Source organism: Styela clava, chromosome 12 (assembly GCF_964204865.1).
Source record: "Styela clava chromosome 12, kaStyClav1.hap1.2, whole genome shotgun sequence".
NCBI lineage: Eukaryota > Metazoa > Chordata > Ascidiacea > Stolidobranchia > Styelidae > Styela > Styela clava.
In genome coordinates, this window is record NC_135261.1 from 7280280 (window position 1) to 7303836 (window position 23557).

The 23557-nt window shown below is 33.5% G+C and overlaps 1 protein-coding gene and 1 long non-coding RNA gene across 2 annotated transcripts; both read right to left on the reverse strand.

The window, feature by feature from the left end:
• Window positions 1–405: 405 nt before the first annotated feature.
• Window positions 406–15678, reverse strand: LOC120329464 (fibronectin-like). Its single transcript, XM_039396104.2, has 15 exons — window positions 15566–15678; window positions 14648–14757; window positions 14263–14416; window positions 12125–12336; window positions 10587–10696; window positions 10041–10176; window positions 9625–9799; window positions 8299–8442; window positions 7539–7658; window positions 6171–6418; window positions 4192–4288; window positions 2665–2782; window positions 2135–2304; window positions 1380–1453; window positions 406–1225 (listed from the first exon to the last, which is right to left on the reverse strand). Exons 1-15 carry the CDS (start codon window positions 15624–15626, stop codon window positions 1073–1075), a joined length of 2082 nt encoding a protein of 693 aa, XP_039252038.2. The 5' UTR covers window positions 15627–15678; the 3' UTR covers window positions 406–1072.
• A 4516-nt stretch (window positions 15679–20194) lies between these two features.
• LOC120329513 (uncharacterized) lies at window positions 20195–22393 on the reverse strand. The gene is made up of 2 exons (XR_005567749.2): window positions 21891–22393; window positions 20195–21447 (listed from the first exon to the last, which is right to left on the reverse strand). It is a non-coding gene; the product is annotated as an uncharacterized LOC120329513 (long non-coding RNA).
• Between the last annotated feature and the right edge of the window lie 1164 nt (window positions 22394–23557).

Below are 23557 nucleotides of genomic sequence, written 5' to 3' on the forward strand. Positions count from 1 at the left end.
GTGGCGATAATCTCTATGAACGTTTACCCGAGCATCGACTTCTCTGTTTCCTTCCGCAACATTGGTTAATCAGCAAGATATCAATGGTGACGTAACAATTGAAAGCTTATCATTCGTTCAGACACTATATTCAGACAAATTTTCTGGAATAGTGGTAAACATTTGCTCGTCTTCGGGGTTTTGCTTGTCCCTGTCCGTTTTTAGTTGAGTTTCCAAAATTTAGATACGATTCAAATGACACGATAATCATTTTTCCTACCGGTAGTTGTAATCAAAATTAAGTGATAAAATAGTTCAAATAATATGATGATTATGAACATATCAACCGCGAAAACACTCAAATCAAAGGAAAACATTTCCTATGGTCCAGGATCGGGAAAAATCCATTTGCACATGCAAGCTGTGTATATTTCTCATTGCTCATTTATTGAAACTAATTTTAAAAAACCACAGCATGTGAACACATGATTCATAGATACACAAATTAAAATAAATATACATAAATTTCTTAGATATCGTCAATACAAGCATGATAGACCATGTGTTATTGATAAATAATCAGATACCATATTTGGCGCAACAGATTGAAATTTTTTGAATGTTGTCCATGTCATAAAGCAAGAAAGTACAATTGTTTGCTGTTGGTGTGCAGCCACCAGCAAGACTCTTGAATCACTTAGGATAGTTGCTCTTCACTTTTGCTACAGTATCTTTGCATTATATGCGCGGATTCACCCACACAAAAGCATAGAAAAGGGATAAGTATTTAGTCCTGTAGAAACCCAATCGATAGCACAAATACAAAAAAAATATAGAGAATAACTACTGTCTTCCTTCATTTATATATCCATAATTCACGCTTTCTAAGGCGAGAAAAGCGGTCAGTTATGATAATTGATAGGTCCATTCTTTCTAGATAGCTTGAAGCCATTTTTAACATAAAGGGGTGTTTGCCTGAAAACCCCAGTTCGCTAGCGCTGAGAAATAAACGTAACTCTACACATGAAAATTCCGCCCAAATCTGGCATCAGTGGTATTGGGTAAATAAATAAAAACATTGTGGCATTGGCGACTAGCAAGCACCATTTTTAACTACATGATATTTTGTTAAAGGATTTGTTTCACAACATTTTTGTGTTTTTCTGTTGTACCATCTTGTTACGCAGCATTCTTCTGTAGATCTTTCAAATTTTTTCAATAGTTTGCTGTGGCAGCATACCTCATTCTAAAAAAGTTGTACAAGTACAAGTAATACTGTTCAATGTAGATTGTTTCAAAGGGTTGCTGAGTAGAATCATAGAAGTCTATGGGCGGAACCCTGGTTCTATGGATAGTATCTTATTAAAATTTAAGTTAGATATTATAAGTTTATCACTTACGTCGGTATTGTACAATTTACTGTTGCAACATGCGTCAGGAATTACCAAGTCCTCAACATGGCCTCGTCGATTGGCTGCAGAAAAAAAGATTCAGATCAGAATTGTCAGTTTGAATTCGCAAAATACCCTCTTATCGTATTTGTTTCCATGTAGAAAAAAATTGAAGGCCAGAAAACTATCATTAGGTGGTCTTGTATGGAAATGCTTGCTAAATTTTATTAGTTTGTTACGTCAGTGGAGGTGCATTTAATTGTAACTTAAGTGGGATTGTTAAAAGTGAAATTTTTCAAAATGTTAAAAATGAAATTCGCACAATCTGCAGATTAGTTGCTGGGGTCACACTCAATCAATGTAAAGTAATAAGTTTAGGCAATTTATTTTTTAATAATTCACACCAGTCACTTCATAGATTAGAATATACTTAGTATATTCATCCCGAAAGCAAACATTGTGACTTTTGAGTACATGAAAAATTAGGAAAAAACAGCGGGTTGTATTTCATACATTTTCATACATTTTCGCCTATTATTTATCAAATATTGGACACGAAATGCACCTAATGATAGTTTTGTTATTATGATGTTGTTCTAATTGTCAGTCCTTTTTTTCTTGTTGTAGAAAATTTGCTTTCCTCTTTAATTTATTCAATGTTTTGACAAACTACTCGAATATAAATGATCCGAGTTTAATGTGCATGATCGTAACAGCAAAACAATGTTTATAAAATGTGGATGCGGAAAAAAACGTAATCTTACTGCAAAGTCTTCTTGTTATTGTTGGACAGAACGGAAGTATGGAAGGACACTGTGGGAAGACGGTGATCCGCGATGCCGGTCCTTTATCGCAAGGATTTCGAATAGTAAATGTATGATTATAAAACATCAACACTTCATTTGAATCGCCCATAAAAACCGTTGCATTGTATCTGAAAAAAAATAACAAATATAAAGTGAAACACCATACGAATTTCGCCACCTGCAATAGCAATTTCAAATCTATAAAACTTTGTATATTTGCCTTACAAATTTTTTCCTCATTTTTTAAGTCCACTATTTTCTTCTATGTAATAAGTTTAACAATTCTCTTTTTTATAAAATGAATATTTCGAAATGCAAAATGATGTTAAAATAGAAAAAGAACGTCTTATACGTAAACAATGACTAGAGTACATTGTAAATCATTTCTCCAAGCTGGAATACTTGAACGACCGTTTTTAATCATTTGATCCGTGTTTTTCTAGATTTTTTTTATGAAATATAAATTGCTTTACATTTTGAAATCTTACATGGGATAACTTGGTATTTCAACCAGTAATTTTGTGGCATTCTCTATCGGCGTTATTTTGATTGTCCAATAGAGTAAAATACTTCGACACCTCAGAGATGACTCGCCGTCAGGACCTCCTGAAATATATATAAATAACAAATTATTTTTAAACTTTGTTAAGCACGTTACACAGGCGTGCAGCCAGGATTTTTAAAATGGCGGGTTTTAAAATCGGAAATTCCCATTCTCCTCCGATACAGTCGCCGCGATTACGAGCTCGTTAAAAAAGGCTGACTTTTTAAGCGTATAATAACTTTTTTTGTCGCGTAAAATATTCAATCCATGACAACTACGAGAACCTAAAATGTACTTCTATATTAATTTAATTGTGTCCAACGGAACTCGCGGTTGCGGGTTCTTATGTTAAAATAAAAACATTACTGCTCTTAAACACCACGACAATCTGTGGACATAAAAATATGAGATAAACTGCCTGATTGTATTTAGTTTTGATACATATTTTTGCAATCTTGCGAATTCGTTACCGCCGAAAAATCTTAAGATCTGATATAAAATCCCATAGAGTACTATATAATTTAGTACGATAAATATACATATGAAGTATATATATTAATATATCAAATATACATTTTCATCGCCTCGAAATCCTATTTAAAATGTCTTGCTTTATTAGTTTAATTGCCTCCAATTTGACCTGCGGTTGCGTCAACAGAATTAAAGCATCATTACTCTAAAATACCACGGCAATCGGCGGGCATAAAAATGTGTGGTACACTGTGCGATTATATCTGGTTTTGATTCGTATTTTTGCCATTTCGCGAATTCGAAAATATAAAATATCTGCTATAAAATATCACGAAGAAAAATTTATTTTTATAATATAAAACTTGATTGAATATACTTCGAATTAATCATCGTATATATCATCACAAGCGGGGGGGGGGGGAAGTCGTGCCTTGTATAATGCTAACACGAAAAGTTTTGAGGCAATCTAAAGTAGTTTCGATTTTAGTGACGGTTCCCAACGCCGACCAAACATAATGTGTGCCGTAGAAACACGACATTTTGCGATTTACAATGTCTAGAGAAGCTTCTTCAATCTGTCGCGGGACTCCTACAACAAAACTTATATTGTTTACGGTTTTATTTTTAGTATTTTATATTGCCGCTTTTCAATCAAAAACCTTGTGTCTCGGATTCACTCCTTTATTTATCCTTTGTATGATAATTTTCACTGGATTTACAATTTTCTTTGAGTACAAAAATAAAGTAATTATCATTGTTGTCGTGGAACAATGCCATTTGAGGAGAATAAATACCAACATACAGGTGTTTACGGCCTAATTAATATGTCACGCTGACGGAAACAATCGGCGATATTAGCAAAATTCAATAGCACCCAACCCTCCCTCCCCCTGGCTGCGCCAGTGCATGTAAAGATGTCTGGAAAGACCACCAAATGATGCCACTTAGGAAACAAGTCGCTCATAGGATAATTTTAACATGGTTACCAATGCAAACTTACCACAAAATATTGACTTGACAACGGGTTCGCTCACCACATTGTTACTTATTGTTCTTATAGATGCAGTGATGACTCTGCCTGATACCGGTATGTTTATCTGTAACCAATTTTGCACAGTTAGAAACACCAATATAATAAATAGTAAGTCGTATATATAGTGCAACAATAATTTGAAGTGAGAAGTCTTGTCTGAGAAAATCATAGGAATCATCAGAAACTTTACTAACATTATCTCTTACATGAACCACGAACCGATATTCAAACAGCTAATCGTTATTAAGGGTTGAAAAAAGAATTCGAAAAGTATTTAAAACGGGTTATCACACATTCAAAAAATGGCGTTGCAGAAGTATGTGTACAAGTGTACCCATATAGAAATAACTATTTTTTTTCGTTTACTTCACATCAAGTGGGCGGGGCGGGGTATATTCACTTGGCTAACACAGACAGTACCCGAACCCGTAATAAAACTAAAATAATGAAAATCGGAATAAAATTAGGGCCTAACCCTAACCTGGTAAACATACTTCGAAAGCTTCCAATAAAGTTCTGGTAAAATTTTGTTTGCCCATGATGTCACGAAGTAAAGATGATTAGATTCAATTGTTATTTTGACACGCACATAATAGTTATTACACACAGGTTAGTTATTTTTAAATTCTCTACTGCATTGCGAAGTATGCCTAAATGCGTTTGTGATAGCGCCATAAAAACATCTGGTTACATATTTGCAGGTGATTACATGCTAATTAGAACAAAGATAAATGTCAACCAGAACAACGGAATGTATTGCCGAATGAGAACAGAAGGGGCCTAAGTCACATATTTGGAAGATTGACTTTTTTCAGTATTTTGAGGTTTTGAGCCATGCTCTACAAGGTGGTGGTCTTGAAATCCTGAATTTTTCAATGATAAAAATTTTAGCTGGACTTGGGACTAAAATATTTGAGAACAGAATGTGCCTAAGTCCAGCTAAAATTTTTATTATTGAGAAATTCAGGATTTCAAGACTACCACCTTGTAGAGCATGGCTCAAAAGCCCAAAATAGTGGAAAAAGATAGTCCTAAGTTCCAATATGATGGACATGAACATCAGAAATCAAATGTGCAAAATTTTGTTCAATGCAACCTAGGCCTAAGTCACCTCGTTTTACCTTGCATCCCATACAAAAAATTTCATAAGTTGTTGAGAACAGAATGGGCCAAAATCCATTATGGGGGTAAAAAAAGCAGGTAGGAATTGAAGCTGAAGGGCCAAAAAATATTGATTACAAAGATATTCTCATCCACATTCAAATAACCAGAGCTCAGAACTTTACTAAGTGGGGATATCTAGAAATCCGAAAAGAAAAAAAATTCCAAATTGTTTTTTGCGTTTTTCTCAAAACTTAAAATTGTGACTTAGGCCTGTTCTGTTCTCATCCGGCGGTATGACGTCCCAAATTACAACTCGAAGCAAGTTTAAATAAGTTTTCCCAAATTCATTGAAAGAAACTTTATATATATCAGATTGCACTTAGACGGATCACTTTACTATTTTTCAAATTAATTGTATGTATGGAAAGTATTAGGATGTTGATATTGAACTACAAGTCATTTCTCTATGTCTACTTCAGATTCGTATGTGGCCTTTGCCACAAGGATACTCCAACGAGATAGTATCAAAGTGATGAATAAGAATAACAAAGTGATGAATAAAAATAACATAATCTCTTTCCACGAAATAGCAAGTGTATTTGATAGCTTTCGTTAGATCATAGTCAAACTTCTTTAGACTAAAAAAAAGATATTTTCACTTCTATATATTTGAATAAATATTCTTCTTGCTGTATTATAAAGTACAAAATAAAATTTGAATGTTTCTATTTTGTACAATTTGTAACAAAAGTGAGAAAAAATTTTTTTTTTCTCAAAAGCAGTATGTATTTGTTTGTTTGACCCAGCTAAATTGTATTCAATAAAAAAATTAAAGTCCAAACCTCTGTTCTGATTACATCATTCCCGAGTATCATCGGAGCACTCGGTGATGAAAGACCTTGCTCAAACTCATAGGGTGAGTAATCAACCAGGAAGTTATCCCACGACCCGGAAGTTGGTTTTGACCAGGTCAAATTTATTCTCGAAGGGTCAGGAGCTTCCCAAGGTACAAGTTCATATAAAGATTTAGTTTCGTCATCAGAACCAATGTAAGTACATTCGGATGTTGTTACGACAGGAGGAAGTGGCTCTGAATGCATAATTTATATATAGATAAATATCAATTTTAAGGTACTTGTAGCGTCATTCTCTTTTAGACATTGTTTCCAAGTTTAATATATATATATTAAAGTAGAACTGTCTGAATGCAAAATGTCAGATTGAATATAAATATATGGCGCTTCAGAAGTGTGTGTACCAATATAGAGGTAACTAATTTTGTTCGCCTACTCTGCATCAAGTTGTGTAAAGGGATTGAAACCTATGGGCATGGGGCATATTTACTTGGCTAACACTGACACTCCTCGAACTCGTTTTAGAACTAAAATAATTAAAATAGGAATAAAATTATGGCATAACCCTAACATGGTACACACACTACGGGAGAACCACTATACCTTCATTTTTATGAAAAGTTCATTTAAGTGAAAATTAAAAACAATTTAGAGTAATAGATCATTTAAAACATGACTACATATGGTTGCTCTTACCAAAAGAAGTTAATGATCTATTAATGTCGTCATGACCACGACGAGCTACACGTAATTGTACAAAATGTATGAAACCAAATTCACTCTGCACTGCGCAGAGAGTAATATTTAATTGCGGTTCAAAGTATTCGCCGAGATTCATTACACTTTCTATCAATTGCCATATACGTAAAGCCTTTTTCTTTAATATGGATCGTTTTCTTTTTTATGTTGTTGTTAGTATTTTGTTGTTGTTGTTTTTATCCTCAATTACTAGACCAATTGCTTTGAAATTTTCAGTGATTAAAGATTGTTCTTGTCGCTAGACCGCTATGGAGAAAATTTTTGTGGGCTTTTTTTTCACTTACTTTAGTGTGATAAAGTCAACAAAATTTAAAATTGCGCACCGCGTGGCGGTTCCGCAATTGCATTGGCGATCTGGTGGTCAGCAGAAGTCGGAAACACTTCCGATTCTGTAAAATATTTGATACCGATACTACTTCATAGGCCTTCATGCTAATATATTTGAGTATTGCGCTCTTGTTCACATTAGTGCTTGGTACCATTTGGTGAACAAGTTTTCATTCAAACGTCAAATGTGTTGGGTTTATAAGTTATACATATATACTAATTAAATACATTTTGGCTATCATAAAACTTATTTAATAGCCATTGGCTCACTTGTTGTCATAGTTGTTGTCGTTCCAGTACTCAGGGTTTGTTCCGTCAGTTGACAAACCGATTTTACTTCAATTTTGTATTGGATTCCAGGAAGCAATCCTTCAAGTGTAATACTTGTTTCTGAAATAAGAAATAACATAAATAAATGTGAGCCCTCCCAAGTGTTCTACCGTTTAGTTAGAATGTAAGACATATTTCCGATAAATTACAAGTCCGCATGACAGTATTATTTTAAAAATACTTATTTGTTAAAAAGACATCAGAACCATATAGAATATTTTCGATATTACTTTTTTCCAAGATAAATTCTCTCCGGTTAATAGTCGGATATATTAAAATCAAAAACTGAAAAGCAACCCATATGGAATCACAGTCGTACTATAAACCTTACATAAACTACACTGCAATATTTTGTACCGTTCGATGGAATTCAAATCCAAAATAGTAGCGTAAAGCAAATTTATTTCCTGACACATTATCATTCAATTAATCACGGATATTTTGAGGCAAGCTTCTCCCCCTTCTTTGCGATACTGAAGCACTCTCCTCTATTTTCCATGCTTTTCAGATCATTGTTTAGCCAAAATCTAAATTTACAGTCGCAATGAAATATTGACAGCATTCGGAATATATATATATATAATTGGCCACATGCGATACTATTTCTTTGATTAAATCTTTCATTAAATCAGTACCATTACGAAGTTATAACCACTTTCATAACCAAAAATAAAACCACAAGGAATAATCATTAACTAACCATTTGTCCGAAGCGGTTTTTCTGGCGGTGGTGTCGTTTGAATAATGTAACCAAATAAAGTTGAACCAATAGGCTGGCGCCATTCCAAAGTTGCAGATGATTCAGTGAAGTCGACGAGAACAAGGTCTATTGGATCATTCGGAACTAGAAACAAAGAATGCAATGAAACGAATGAATTATATCTCGGAAAAATTACATATATGCAGATATATAGGGTAGGGTGAAAACATTTTGGAGTTTCAAAGGAAATTTATCGATACCATATAGTGTTTTGGCTCTCACAGATGTATTAAATGAAGTCAAAATACTTAAACAGTTACTGATTAAAAACACAACAAACCTGGTTAAAATTCATTGAGAATTGACTTCGTCACAAAATTTATATTGTAAAGGTACTTTACTTTATCTCTACTTTACCGGTATTACGTGTACAACTGATTGTGTTTGCCTAATACTATACGAACTATTATGTCACAAAAATTGTAAATATGCACAGTTTACAATCGAATGTGTTTGCTTCGTACTATGTAACCAACTACAATATCTATTGTTCTAGGTACAGCATTCTGCTGAGCCGCAGTCTAAACCAAAAACTTGATTCAAACCCTAATTTAAAGAAATTTTTGCGCAAGCAAAAGGCGGAAGCATCAGAAAAATCACATTGATTGTGTTCCCCCATGTATTTTTAAATCAATAGAACTAAGTGCATTTGCTGCATTTCTATGCATTATATTATACCCGGATTATCTTATTCCAAAGCAGTGGTTTATAAAATTTTGAGGTAACATACCCCCAATGTACCATTCCACAGGCTTCATGAACCCCTGTGTCGTTGCTTAATCATCTTTTATGTCTAAATTAGAGTATAAAGCAAACTACGTGTGCAAACTATGGCCCGCGGGCCTAATCCGACCCATCGGATAATTCAATCTGGCACGCCTGATGCTGTCACAACCAAACTAAAATCGAATTTTGCTGTCTTCAGCAAAAAATAGCTCAAGAAATTTGTTGGGATTGCGATTGAATTGGGTTTTGACACGAGGCCTATCGTTTTCCACTTTTGTATTTGTAACACTGTAAATATTGTCCATAAAAATACCTTTCACTTCATACCTTAAATGGCCCGCCAGTCTAGATGGGCAAAATTTTTGGCCCCTGGTCCGAAAACTTTGCCCACCTCTGGTATGGACTCTCTGATTTGAATGGGAACTTTCGGAACCCCAGGGTGCGCGAAACCGCGGTTGAGAGCCACTCTTTTAGATCCACTGTTCTCTATTTCTCTGTGGACAAGAAAATCTATGTCATATTTTTCTCAGATGTACGTACGTGTTTCAACAATTGCCCGTTGTCCATTTTTACTTCTTTGTCCGTCGAGTAAAGTATAGACATCAACTTCATATTTTGAACACGGTATTAAATTTGATAAATTTCTACCAAGAGTTGTACGAGATGCAGGATCATCGATGACAATACTGCTGGGTGAATCGCCAACTTGAACAACCTAAGTAAGAGAAATAATACCTACAGTTTACAAAATAATCGCGAGGAATAATCAAACAGAACGGAAAGTGTGCTATCGCGAATTTAATTTAGGCTTAGAAACGGAAAATTATCTAAGTAAGTGTAGGTTGGTTAGTAGCCTATCATCATTAAAAATTTTATCCATATCAACAATTTCTGATGACAATAAATATCTGGTTTTCCAAGGTAATAACCCATTTTTTAAAATGTAACGAAGTTACCTCAAAATCGTCGTAAAATCCTTCAATTTTTTCTTTATCCCATCTTAATTCTGATGTAGTAGTTGTCACTTCTTCTACAATGATCGTTGGAGGATCTGCAGGCGGAAGTCGAATTTCCGATGAGATTCCATCACTCCTATACAGCGAGAACAATAAGTAAAATATTATTGAATTTTGGAGTAAATAAAATGATAAAATTTTGAGCAACCCCCGATATTATTTAAATAGTCATTGAATATTTGGTTCTTGTGATGGATAATAATGTTCGGCAAATTTCAGTAAATATTTTTGCAGGTACTTGATATGATGTGCAGTTTGCTTTAGGCTATATTATGAGGTGTAAAAACCTTATGTGGTATGCCATATAAACAAATTAAATATTTTTGTCCATTTTAATTGCTTGTTTATAACTTTAAGGTATTAAGTGTTAATCTGTACTCAGCTATTACTAGAATTTTATTTTGAATAATCCTGATCAAATGACGTCATTTAAACTTGTTTAGGATTGACTTAATCTGACAAAGTATTTAACGGTAAATACTGTACCTCAGTTCTCCTAAATGGCCTTCTCCGCAAGTTGAAGAATATACCGTAACTTTGTAATTCTTTCCTGGTGTTAAGTTTACGAATTGTCTCAAAGTATCGCCTCTGTCGACCTGAAATGAAAAAAAAAACTTCATTTTTAGCTTTTGGATAAAATTTGAACGTAACGGTTATGACGCGCACAGATGGAATGTTAAAAATACAAGTATTTCTATGTGTCATGTAATCGCAACTAAGCCATTCAGTAATTTGATATCTCGATTTTACGTTATTAACTTATTGCCTATATACACTAGTATGAAAACAAGCACTTTACATATTCTCCAATTTTATCTAGTATTATCTGTAGACATACCACGCTTCTATTTATATATCATTCTTGTATCTGTGTATAATTGTGCTAATTACGGTAATAAAACAATTACTCAAGGTTTTTATAAACCAACCGATTTCGAAGCTAGACTCCCTCACAAAGAGAAAACAGATCGACTGATCTGGCTGGTCTGACTGGCTCTTAACGTCTGTCTTTATACATTCCCACCGCTTTTACTCCGACACGTGGCTATGTAGAAGCATCCGCCGATGTGTAATAATAATTGGACACAGAGTGGACCTATAGATCGTTTTCTTATTATGTTAATGTTGTGAAACATTGCTTTTATCCTTAAATATGGACTAATCTCTGGAATTTCCAGTGGTTGAAACTTGTTATTGTCACCAGAAGGCTATTACTGTTACTCATTAAAAAAAAAAAAAATTGGGCTCCATATGGGATTCTTTTCTCACTTCGAAGTTTTGTGAGATGACGTCATCAAAATTAAAAATTACGTGCCGTGGTTCCGTGATTACATGATCACATCCCAGTGATCTGGTAGTCAGACTACCGATACTGTGAACGATTTAATACAAATTATTTTTGGCTTTCGTGTCTATATATTTGAGCATTGCTCTTTTGTTAGCTAGTATATATGTTTATATCCTACAGTGACTGGCTAGAGAATATGAGACAGTCTAATTACTACTTGTTGTTCAGATTAAAATTTTGACTATAAAACTATTCAAATTACGGTGTTTAGATTGTGGGATTCGTCAAATTAAATTTAATGTAACCGAAATAGCTGTTGAATTTTTACTTGGTCCCTTTAAATGGCACGTTTTAGACAAGTTATACTCCATTCGCATTCCACGGATGCTTTCAGTATACAATTCCATTTCACTGTGTAATTTCAATATATTCGACGACGAAAATGATTTTTAAAAGGTAGCTTCGCTTCTAGTATACAACCGTGGTATTTGGCGAGTGAGGCCAATTTGCAACTAAAATGCATCGCAGAAATAGAAAAACTGAATTCAATTTTTATACAAATTTGAGAAGTGAATTAGTTTAGAATGATCCACACATCCTTTATAATATTGGATATATTTTGCACTGGATTTTTCCATTCTCCACTTTCAAGCTCATTGAAAAAATTGCTATCATGCACTACGAAGCATATTTATATCAATTTCTTCGCTGAATTTTTAGTTTATCAACACTTTACCTCGCCTTCTCCTCCTGGAATTGCCTGTAGGCCATCCTCATCGAAAATTTCCGCGTGATAACATTCCGATATTCCATCCGCTGGCTCCCCCCAAGTTGCTTCGACCCCGTGGGTGTCAACAGTGAATTCGGTATCTTGAAAGTACGGACCTCCGAGTACAAGAACCAAAGTGTCGAAGCTTCGAAGTTCGAGTTCGTTGGGAGGGAGGGGTACTAAAAATAAGATATTTTTATTGAAAATGTGCAAAAAATCTGACTAATTTTTCCCGATTATTGGGAATGATGGGAGAGTGATTGAACTGTTGCAGAAATGTGGAAGGTACCAGGCTTAATCACTCTGCCCACATATTCTACCAGATTACGATAAATTGAATAAGAAATGATAATATAAAAAAACCTGTTTTCTAGAAACAGTATTTGTTTCTTTGTTTGGAATGCAAAAGTGAAATACTGGCGTAAAACGCGAAATTTTAGACTAAACTCCATTTTTTAAAAACAAGTGAAATCCACTAGAACAATAATTACATCTTTCCAAGCTGACGGCAGCAAACTCATGCTATGCAAAGTAGGATAATATCATGGCAATATTACGATATGAAATTAATTTAATGAAATTGATATGACAATTACGACATATCAGGAAGAAAATTCAAACTTAATTGTGGATAATTGGACAGTATTTTCATACTTTCGCTTCGTGTTAGAGTATCAATTTACAATCAAACGTTGTTGAGAAATTAAACGAATGAAAATTCCCCACAACACTTTTCATCTCATATTCTGTGTATAGCAACATAATCCAGATGGAATGTCGAAGTTCGCGATTCAGTTTTCTAATGAGAATTTTATCGATTCAGAAATAATAATTCGTGTCAATTTTGTAAATATCAACAAAAAATAATAGTGTTGTAATGAAATTGGACGGAGTAGTCCACAGATGATGTTAATCAAAAAACAAATGTTTTTAAAGGGTCGGCTGATTTAAATATGAGTTTTGTATTGATATCAGACGACTATAAAAATCGCTATACAATTCCCGATACACACCATGGGATAATTATTAATCGGGAGATCGTTCTTACATTATACATATTCATATTAGATCTCAGCTGAAATTATTTCATCAGTTTTGGGTTGAGTTTGAATAAATTGGCAAAGAAATATTTTAATTTTATCTCAAAGAATTGCATTTGTACAATAGGTTGTCGTAGATCTCTAATCATCTTTAACGACATCAAATCTATGGTGTCTACGATAGAAATTCAAATAAAATTATTTCGTGCTTCGGTTCAAGTGTGGTGATGAGCTTGTACCTCAACTATTATAAAGCGTGTTGTACAGCCACTTGAAATTATATTTTACACGTATATTTGATGATTTTTATCATTAAATTGCATTTGTAGAAAATAATGTCGTTTTGAGTTGTTTTTCATCGCCCTGAAGCAAATTGTGGTGAACTAACGGCACCGCAGATTCGCAATTTCCCACGCTTACTAAAAGGTTTTGATGGTTTGATGGTGGAAAAATGATTTTTTTTTTCGTATTTCAAGCGTTATATTTGTAATGTATGACGTATGGAACATGAAATATGACTAGAGTGGGCTGGGTTGCTTAAAGCCTGGTTCTTGCACCGTGCCAGACTAGCACTAAGCAATAATAAACTCTCCTAAACCACGGGGTATTACCTACTAGAAATATAAATTCGACGGAAAAGTGTCAAACGTCAAACACAAAGTGTTGTATAAAGCTCTTTTACCAATTTATACAAACATGGCCAGAAACAAGTCATCCGCTCTAATACTTATCATTCAAGCACCGAAATATAATAAATATATCGTGGTTTTACATAGATTACTCTAATTAGAGCTACTTAGCATGTATTATTTAATCCATAGACTAACCATAAACGGTCCATGTAAGGATTGCAAAATACTTGTATGAACCTTAATTATAATTACATGATAATTTGCGATAATTTGGTTCGGTTCAGAGTTCAGTCGAGATCACATTAAAAATGCCTATTTACGGCAAGTGACGTTAATTTTATTGATGTGGTTAGGTCCTTTTTATAATCTGTTTGACACGTTCGTCCTACATTAGGCAGAAAAGAAGGAAATATATAATTAAACGCTTTCTTACCCGTATCTTGCAACAATACAGATGTGTCGCTGAATGTTTCTTGTCGCACTGTGCGCACCGTGAATGTATATAAAGTTCCAGGTGCTAGATTAATAAAACTTCTCTTCATTTCTTTTGGCTCAAAATCTAAAACATCTCCTTCTTCGGGAGAAATCTAAAAAGACATATCGACACTCAGAAGCAAATCAACATTGTTCGATTAATTAGTATATTTTAACTGCCCAACTCACTTCAGGAGTTTTGATAAAAGTAATCGTGCTTTAAAAACGTATAATAGAAGATGAAAGAGAAATAGGTTTAATGGTGAGGAAAAATTGACTTAATATTGTATACATAAAAAGAAGTAAAATACTCCTTTTAGTATACTTAAGATACTCATTCTCACCTCAACTACAAATTCATCAAAAAGTTCGTTGATCGGCAAAGTCCAATTTAGCGTAATAGAATAGGATGTGACGTCAGCGACATCGAGAATTGGTCGCGGAATGACGATAACTAAACATGAATAAAATAATTGAGATAATTTAATTTATTTTTCTTCTCCGAATTTTTTTATTCAAATATTGGTAGATCATGCATGGTCAATGATGATTTATTCGCACCAGTCCGCCAATGATAAAAGTGCATATTCGCATGACCGGTTTTCGAAGAGATCGATCTTTCTGATAAATCATTAAATCTGATTAGATTATGGTCTATCTTATGGTATTGAATGTAAAATTTGATTGTTTTTTTACAAAATTTTCATGCTTTATTTAAACTAACTTCAAAACAATCCACAATCTGACCTCAGAAAATAACACACAAAGGCGATTCCCTGGTTGTATATCACATTATAATATTGAATTGGTATATATCAGTAAGATTCGCTTGTAAGTCAGACTACCAGTGATTTGTCTAAATTATATTATCGTTTCTGGTATTTCTATGTAGCCTTTGACGATAAATAAAAGTAAAAATTAGGCCGAAATAGTATATTTGAAAACCGTTGATAGATTCGAACAAAAAGAATAAACGTATAAAAATGATTAATTTTTAATTTTCTTAGCATTTCACCGATTGACTCTAAACATCAAATAGTACAAAATTGCGATAAAATCTTGGTAATTTTGGGTCATTTTGAAATTATAGTTTATTGAGCCATCATTTATATAACAAAACTAATGTATCGTTTATTATAATGTAAAAACAAATGACGTAAAATTTAAATATTTTCTTTTATCATAATAACTGTATTTTTATCAGGACTGTATTAGGGTCCATATTATCGCTAGATTTATTGTTAACATAAAAACATTCTCACCTGACGTAACAATTCCACAACATGACATTAATAATAAACATATTCCTCGAAAGAACGACATTACACTTCAATTTAAAAATATATATATAAAAAAATTAAAACGTATATTATCTGCAAAAAAGATAGTTATACATTTTAGTAGGTTGTACATTAATTTTATATAACTCTTCTGAAATCATGATTCCGAGCCTTCAACTAAAAGTGGAAGGAGTTTTAGAAGAAAGGTGGCACGTTATAACTGTCGCTGTAAAGTTGTGAATTCCATATTTTGTTTATTAATACACAGGAAACGATTGATCATGCTTGATATACTCAACGTTAAATTTTATTATAAATTTAAGAGACTCAACATCGTTCCGTTCCGAAAGCTCCAAAATGCAAACTGGCAAACATCTGAAATCGGGTTATTTTTGATAATAATAAATAGGTTAACAATGTTTGGTTCTACGCTTTTTTCTTGCATTAAACGTTATTGGAACTTGTCCCGTGTTACCAAAAATTAGAAAATAGTAATCTTGTGAAAAATTGTATTTTTACTGCTGGTACTTTCGCAATGCTAAGTTCTCGAAATTCTCCTCAACATGTATCATTACTATATACTTCTTCAATTGGTATGCCGTTAAACTTTTGTGCAGACCTGCTTTTCTCATAATGCATGTTATGTAATTTAAACAAAAACGTTTTACCTAATTTATTCAAAAACTTTTGTCTTGCTGTACTAGTTGCAGTTGTAAAGTTGCATCAGGCCGTAAATAAATACAGAAGTCTTTTCAGCAATTCTATCGAGTATAGGCGCATTACTTTCACTAAATCTGAACACATTTGGTCAAATTTCGTGGTATGTCAACAATGAACTACTTTATTTACTAAACAAATGTTTTTCTTTCTCTTCAAACAACTCAACACACACACACACTCAAACTGAAATTTAATAGTTACTCATACTCATTCAAGAAAGAGAAGTATATAGTATAAATTGACATAACTGTTGTTTTGCATTTACCGCAATTCGCTTGCATAGACTAGGTAACAAAGTTATCAATAACGACCCAATCTTTCCTGGCGAAGCTAATTCCCGACGTCAGTACCGATAACACACCAACCGACTTTTCCGATAACCCAACCAACTACCATGCGAGCGTGATGTAACTCGAATTCGGTGGCGTTAAAATTGTGCCCTGAGGGCCATATTCATGCCCAAAGTATCCATCATCTCAGCAGTAAGTACTTAACATATAATAGGCTATTCATCTACTACATATGTGCTACTTGTTACGTAGGCTAGGCTTAAGTTATAATTTAAGATAATTGTATTACAATTAAAGTTCAATTTCGCGGATGCCGTTCCTTTACATCGACAAGGCATTGGATGTTACAATTTCATTGTCTGCCTCAATTTTTCTTCGTTTCATTTTAGATGTATATTCCAAGAAATAGTTATTAAATTTCAAAATATCCTTCACTGATACCAGTACGCTTGCCAAGTTGAAATGAAAGAATTGAAATGACTAACAGACAAAAGATTGAACAAAACAAAACGAGAGAACAACTCTTTGCAACACTTTTTCTTGGAGTGACGCATGCTGCTCTCCCGATGGAGTATATTTGGCCTGAATAAAAGTCAACTAATGAGTGTAAAATGGGGATTATGAACGCACAAAAGGTGTATTTATTTTCCTTTTTCATTCCCCCTCAAATCTGACTCAATTTTCCTAATTATTTGATAAGTTTCGAAAAAGTTGGTATTTTAGGGATTAGTTTAGTCATTTATTCGATGCAATTATGCATGTTGTATTTATTTCTAATTGTAAACAGAGCGTTATCCTAATCAAATAGAAGACTCCTATTCAATATTTCCCATTTTAGCGGTTGATGTGTTTAAAAAAAACTTCAATTTTTTATCGACATAGAAATGATCCTTTTATAAATCTAAATGAGACGTAAATAATAAAAAAAATAATGGCAATCAAAATTTCATTATGATTTTGCTTTGACTAGACCCAATAATACAAATGGGTGAAAACTCGGTATATTCAGCAATCGAATCAAGACTTATAAAACACAGTATAAATATTCTGCCAAAGAGTTATAAATTGTTTACCCTGACCCCGTTGGTAAAAGCCGCATTTAATATTTCATCCAATCTACCTCTATAATCGAATGTCAATAAATGATGTACGAATCCTTCCCAGTATTAATTATCTTTGCCAGAATTGGCCACACAAGTAACATACACTTGGCATTTCTTCAAATGCATTAAGAATTAGACGTTCGCAAATGACGAATGCATTAAAAATGAGTCATTATTCGCGTATTCCAAAGCTTCCTATGATTCTAATAATATTAATCCAATAAATTATCGTATAATTTTATCTCAAAATGACGTGAATCACATAATACCCATGCATATTTGTTTTATCCAAGATTAAGCACGCAACGAAGATAAAAATACAGTACAACGTAAGTCTATCAGGTGTTTTTCTATGGACCAAACTGTAAAAAGAAAAATCTTATTTTCCAACCCGCAATGGTTTTATTACGGTCGTATAAATTACTCTTAAAATGCCTTTTTATTGTCTATTGTCTTCAAAAATATATTGGTAATGCCTGGAAGTTGGCGTTTTTAAACACCGTGCTGTTAATTTAAATAAATGAGTTTCTGGAAATACCGATAATACTTTAACACCGTGAAAAGTTTATTAATTGTCGAGTCCCGCTTAAGCGAAACGTCGTGCCTTGGGGCCAATGCACTGACAATTTGAAATATACGTATTTATTTAACCGCGAACGACTATTCGTGTCCAATGCGTAGCATTGTCAAAGTGTGGCCATCTATATTACATACTCGAAATAGATTTTCAATCTGAAAATTAGTGAAAGGGTTAAATATATCAGATGTTTTCATAATTTATTTTTTCTAGTTTATCGAGCCTTCCACTTTTTCACTGAAATGTCAGAAGATGCCAATTTGGTACTCGAGAAGTATGTGAACCAAGATGGCGATATCAGGTTAGGGTTAGGCCGTAATTTCAGGTACAAATACTACGGAGTCACTTGGCTAGTGCCCGAACTCGGAATAAAACTAAAATAAGAAAAATTGGAATAAAATAATGGCCCAACCCTAACCTGGTACACATACTACATTCCGGTGTCCGCCATCTTGGTTCACATACCTCGGGAGTACCCTAATTTCGACCATGGCGGAATCTTTCCGGTTCGCAATTTATTACACCCTGGTAAAGGTGGTGAGCATCTGGCTTTAAACAATTAGAATCTTATGTAGAAAGCCTACGCCCAAAACACCCTCATCGCCGATCAAAATAATAAAATAGTAATTATCCAATTAGGGTTAGGGTAAAAAATACGGACTGCGCTGGAAATTTAAATTTTCAAATCATCCCTAACAGTATAATTACTAATTTCTTATTGGACACGTTTAGTGGCCATAACGATCGTTTCAAAATTTTGTTGTTATTGTTATTTTCTTTCGTCATTATCATTAAAAAATCGCTTTTCTCTTCGAATACTGGACCAATTGCTTTGAAATTTTCAGTGAGTAAAGATTGATTTTTTTGCCAGAAGGCTATTACTTTTATTTATTTCTAAATTTCGCACGAAATCTGATATTTCGTCTAAAATTTCGCTGTATTATTTTATCCATGGGAACACTGGCTGTCCGGTTTGATTCTGTAAATTATTTCTACGCGAAACTCGGAATTTTTTGTGGGTACCGGTGGCGTCAAAGGTAAATACTGCTTCGCTCTTGTTAACGTGTCCATATATTTGAGCACAGCTCTCTTGTATTAAAACGTGGCGGGATGTTTTCTCAAATCTCACATTTTGCATCAGTGTCGGAGCTTTCTACAAAATATTCGACCATTATCTTCTACAAAGTGGCTTGTATTGTGATCACTGCGATATTGAATGTTTTAACTTTAGTTTAACAGTGTTGCAAACGCAAGGCCTTCAATCTACCGGAAACATTCCTATACCGTCATCGATGTCCCTGATTAGAGACTCGTTTATAAAAGATGCAAAAAACACCTAATTAAGCTGCTTTCAGTTATCAAGGCGAAGAAGATAACTATTTTGAAAAGAAACTATTATTTTACGGATCATAAGGCGCACTTTAAATCCCCTTTTTCTCAAAAATCGGTCGCGCGCCTTACTACTCACTTACTTTTCTGGCGAAGCTAATTACCGACGTCAGTACCGATAATACGCCAACCGACTTTACCGATATTCAACCAACTACCACGCGAGCGTGGTGCAACTAAGTTTTATGCCTTATTGCCCACACTCAAAAACCAGTACAAATGCCGGCTGAGTGATATATTTCCGTGGGTAGACATAATTTTATTCCAATTTTCCTTACTTTAGTTTTATTACGAATTCGGGGACTAGCCAAGTGACTCCCGTAGTATTTGTACATGAAATTATGACCTAACCCTAATCTGGTACACATACTACGTTCCGGTATCTGCCATGTTGGTTCACATACTTCAGGAATACTTTCCAGTGAGCCTTATAAGTACGGATACAACCTTCAATCCAGGCAATTTAATGACGGTGCGTCTCATAACACTGTGCGTCTTATGGTGTGTAAAATACTGTACACCGGTACACACATAGCTTAATACATCATCTTTATTCTAGTATATATCATCAGCAAAAAAAATAATAGAGAAAATTGCAACAAGCTTCTACATTGAAAAAAGTAAATTGATAAAGCCTAAGAACGTAACAATTTTTTTTAGTGACAACGCTATAAAGGTCACGTGATATCGCAGTCTAAATGTAATTAATGATATGATAGTTCTACTGTCGTTAGTTAGGAAATATCGAATGACACAAATATGAATATGATATTTTCAGGGTTATAAAATCAGACTGATGGAACAATTGCCTGATTAACTATATACTTGAGCAGTGGTTCCCAACCATTCTTCTCAAGCGATCCGAATTTGGAAGAAAAAAAAAATGGTTTGGTCTCGCGACCCAAAATATGCTCAAATAGTAATGTAGGGCTTTTATGGTCGAAAAATTATATTACTTAAATCTTGAAACAGTCATTTTTACATAAACAATTATTTTCCCAGAAATTACTTCAAAATGAGGAAGGTTCGCTGGTTTGCCATCAACAAGTTTTTTATCCTGTGTTCCTTTTCATGTATACAAATATTTTTAAGCAAAACTTAAATACCAAATATGAAAGAATCAATAAAATTTACTAAAATGTAGAATCAATAACTTTTAGATTTGGGATGAAAACACAAGAGACCCAAAAAGATTTTCAGGCGACCCAGTTTTGGGTCGCGACCCAGAGGTTGGTAAATACTGCGCTATAGGTTTTTAGATCGAATTAGGTTTTTCCTATGTGACCAGATATATTCCTAAATGTAAAGCCTAAATCGAAGTAATAGAACTAAAATAAGGAAAATCGTAATAAAATTATGGCCTAACTCTAACCTGGTATACGTACTACAAAATCTTCGACAAACGATACAAATTTGTTTAGATATCATATACATATATTTGTTTACATATATCATATATACTGCGAGTGCTGTTTGTTGATCACATGATTGCCAAAGTCAAGGAGGAAAAAAATTATTATTAAAGAATAAATTATAAATAAACAGTAAAATAGAATTGCAAGGCTATGTAATTGAATCACAGAAACATTATTTTGCGTTTATCTGAATTTGCACACTTGGTTCAGCCTGGTGCCAAGGCATATTTCGATCCGCTCAGAAACATTCCCAAGAGAAACATCCACTTTAATGGATTTGCAATGTCTTTTTCTGGATATGCAACTGGTTCCTTGAACTTTGAGCGTGGAGTTCAATTTGATACTTTCTCCGGACACGCAAGCGGAAGATCTAAAATTTTGAACAATAAATTTGGCGATTTGAGCGAGGAATAACTTTGTATAAAATAAAATGCTGACGGAGTAATTTTATTACAATTAACAGATTCTGGTGTGTTCAAGCATCTGAAATTTTGAATCCCGTAATGTGCAAATTTAGCCAAAAATAAAAATTAATAAAACGCTATCAAATTAACTCAATTAGGTTAATTTTACATAAAAAAGAAATCAAAGGAAGTAACTTGGAAAAAAATAAAAGATATAACCGTTTAATTCATTACAAAATGGCAGGATAGTTAACTTATTGTAGAACCGATTTCAATTACAAATACGAATGTCCGTCAGATCCGTGTAGAACGTTTCCACCATTTTAAGTATGTTTTTAGTGAATATTCCTAATTTAATTTATGAACAACATTATTTAGCATATATACGAAACAGTAACATGTTACTTACGACTTCGTGTGCTTTATTTCGATCAATTGAGCATGAGATCGATAGCTCAGGAGCATACACAGAAGTACAGCAACAACCAAAGTCAATCTGATTCCAATTATTGAAGTCATAACAGTTTTTTTTTTATGGTAAATCTCGACGTCTATTTGGTTTTACACACGTTTTATGCTGTAAAAATGTATAAAAGTTATGTAAATTTAAAAAAAATATATATATAAAGGTAAAAATACTGGAAGCGGGCAATTTGCTGTATAACAAGAACAAGTGTCTAAACAAAGTAATCAACTTTGGTACAAAAGTGAGTCATAATGACTTTGATTGGAGTGGAAACCAAAACCATCATCGTGATGCACACCGACCAGTCATAATAGAAAGGTTTGGGGAATAAAATTTCATTTCTATTTCTCGACTATTATTCCATTTCGGTCCACAAAATTTGGATCCAGACTTGATTTCTTCCCCAGAAATCGAAAATCATAGTATTCTAGGAATACGAGCCACGGAATCTTTTCATGAAAACAAGACAAATTGTCAAGTGCACTAATTCTGAAATCCACTACATTCCTCTTATATATATATATATATAGTTCGATACCTTTTAGAATAATGTTATTACCGTCTAACGAAATAGATTAATACGTAAAACAAAATTCACGTCGTTAAAACGAGCTTTGATGTAAGATATAAATTAAGTAATCTCACACAAAATGTTAATTTGGCATATTATCACGAGTGCACTTACTCGACGTATTGGTAACCAAGTTCAAGTTGGAAATAAAATGAACAAAATAGTTATAATAACGGATATTAGTGAGTTATTGCAGAGAAATAATAATATGCCGGTAACAAAATTTCCAATGTCGTATTTTACCGATACCTTTCTCCGGATATATTATATATATAAAATATGCAAAAAAAAAAAAATTCGAATACATTAAAATAAGAATAAATTTTTGACTTTTTAGATATATGACGAAAAGCTATTTCATTTATCAACCATACGACCGTGACCAATCTAATAAACGTTTTCAGATCGCGTTTTATAAAAATCCAGCTTGAAACGGCCAGAATTGGAATAAAATATCTTAAAATGACTATATAAATTGCGCTCCCTTGAGACAATACAAAAATCTATTATTTAACCTATTATCTGACATATTTAATATGTGTGTCATTTAATGTTCGTAATACGAAATAGGTTAATCATTTTAAAAAATGGTAATAGTGTCAATCCGACCGTCATATTCTAAATATTCACAGACGTAATAATTTTAATTTTTCTGCACTGAAATATATCTTTCAAGCCAAGTGTATTTCGTTATATGATAAATAATCTCATGATATATTTAATTTTTCTACTTAAAAAACATCATTTCCATTTATTGGTAAGTAAAGTAAGTAGGGTTTGTAATATTTCGCGGTTCCGTGGCCAGCAACTGTCAATGGGCTATTGCTGTACAACCAGTACACTATATCTTATGGTCATTGATGAAGTAAACGTGGAGTACATGCGTAAAGTAATATAAACCATATGTTTCTCAAAGTGCTCAATACGGAGTCTCAGAGCTCTGTGAGAGAAGCCTAGGGGACCCGCTAGCAATTCGTTTATTTATCAAAATACTGACTTGGTAATTTTGTAACTGTCCAAAGAGCAATAACGGCATTAA

What these genes read in the sequence shown, in the direction of transcription:
- LOC120329464 (XM_039396104.2), bottom strand. Translation starts at nt 15,626, where the DNA reads ATGTCGTTCTTTCGAGGAATATGTTTATTATTAATGTCATGTTGTGGA. An exon ending in TTCCAGGAGGAGAAGGCGAG is followed by an intron (nt 10,697 to 12,124) that starts GTAAAGTGTTGA and finishes TTTTCATTTCAG; the next exon opens with GTCGACAGAGGCGATACTTT. An exon ending in AAAACCGCTTCGGACAAATG is followed by an intron (nt 7,659 to 8,298) that starts GTTAGTTAATGA and finishes TTCTTATTTCAG; the next exon opens with AAACAAGTATTACACTTGAA.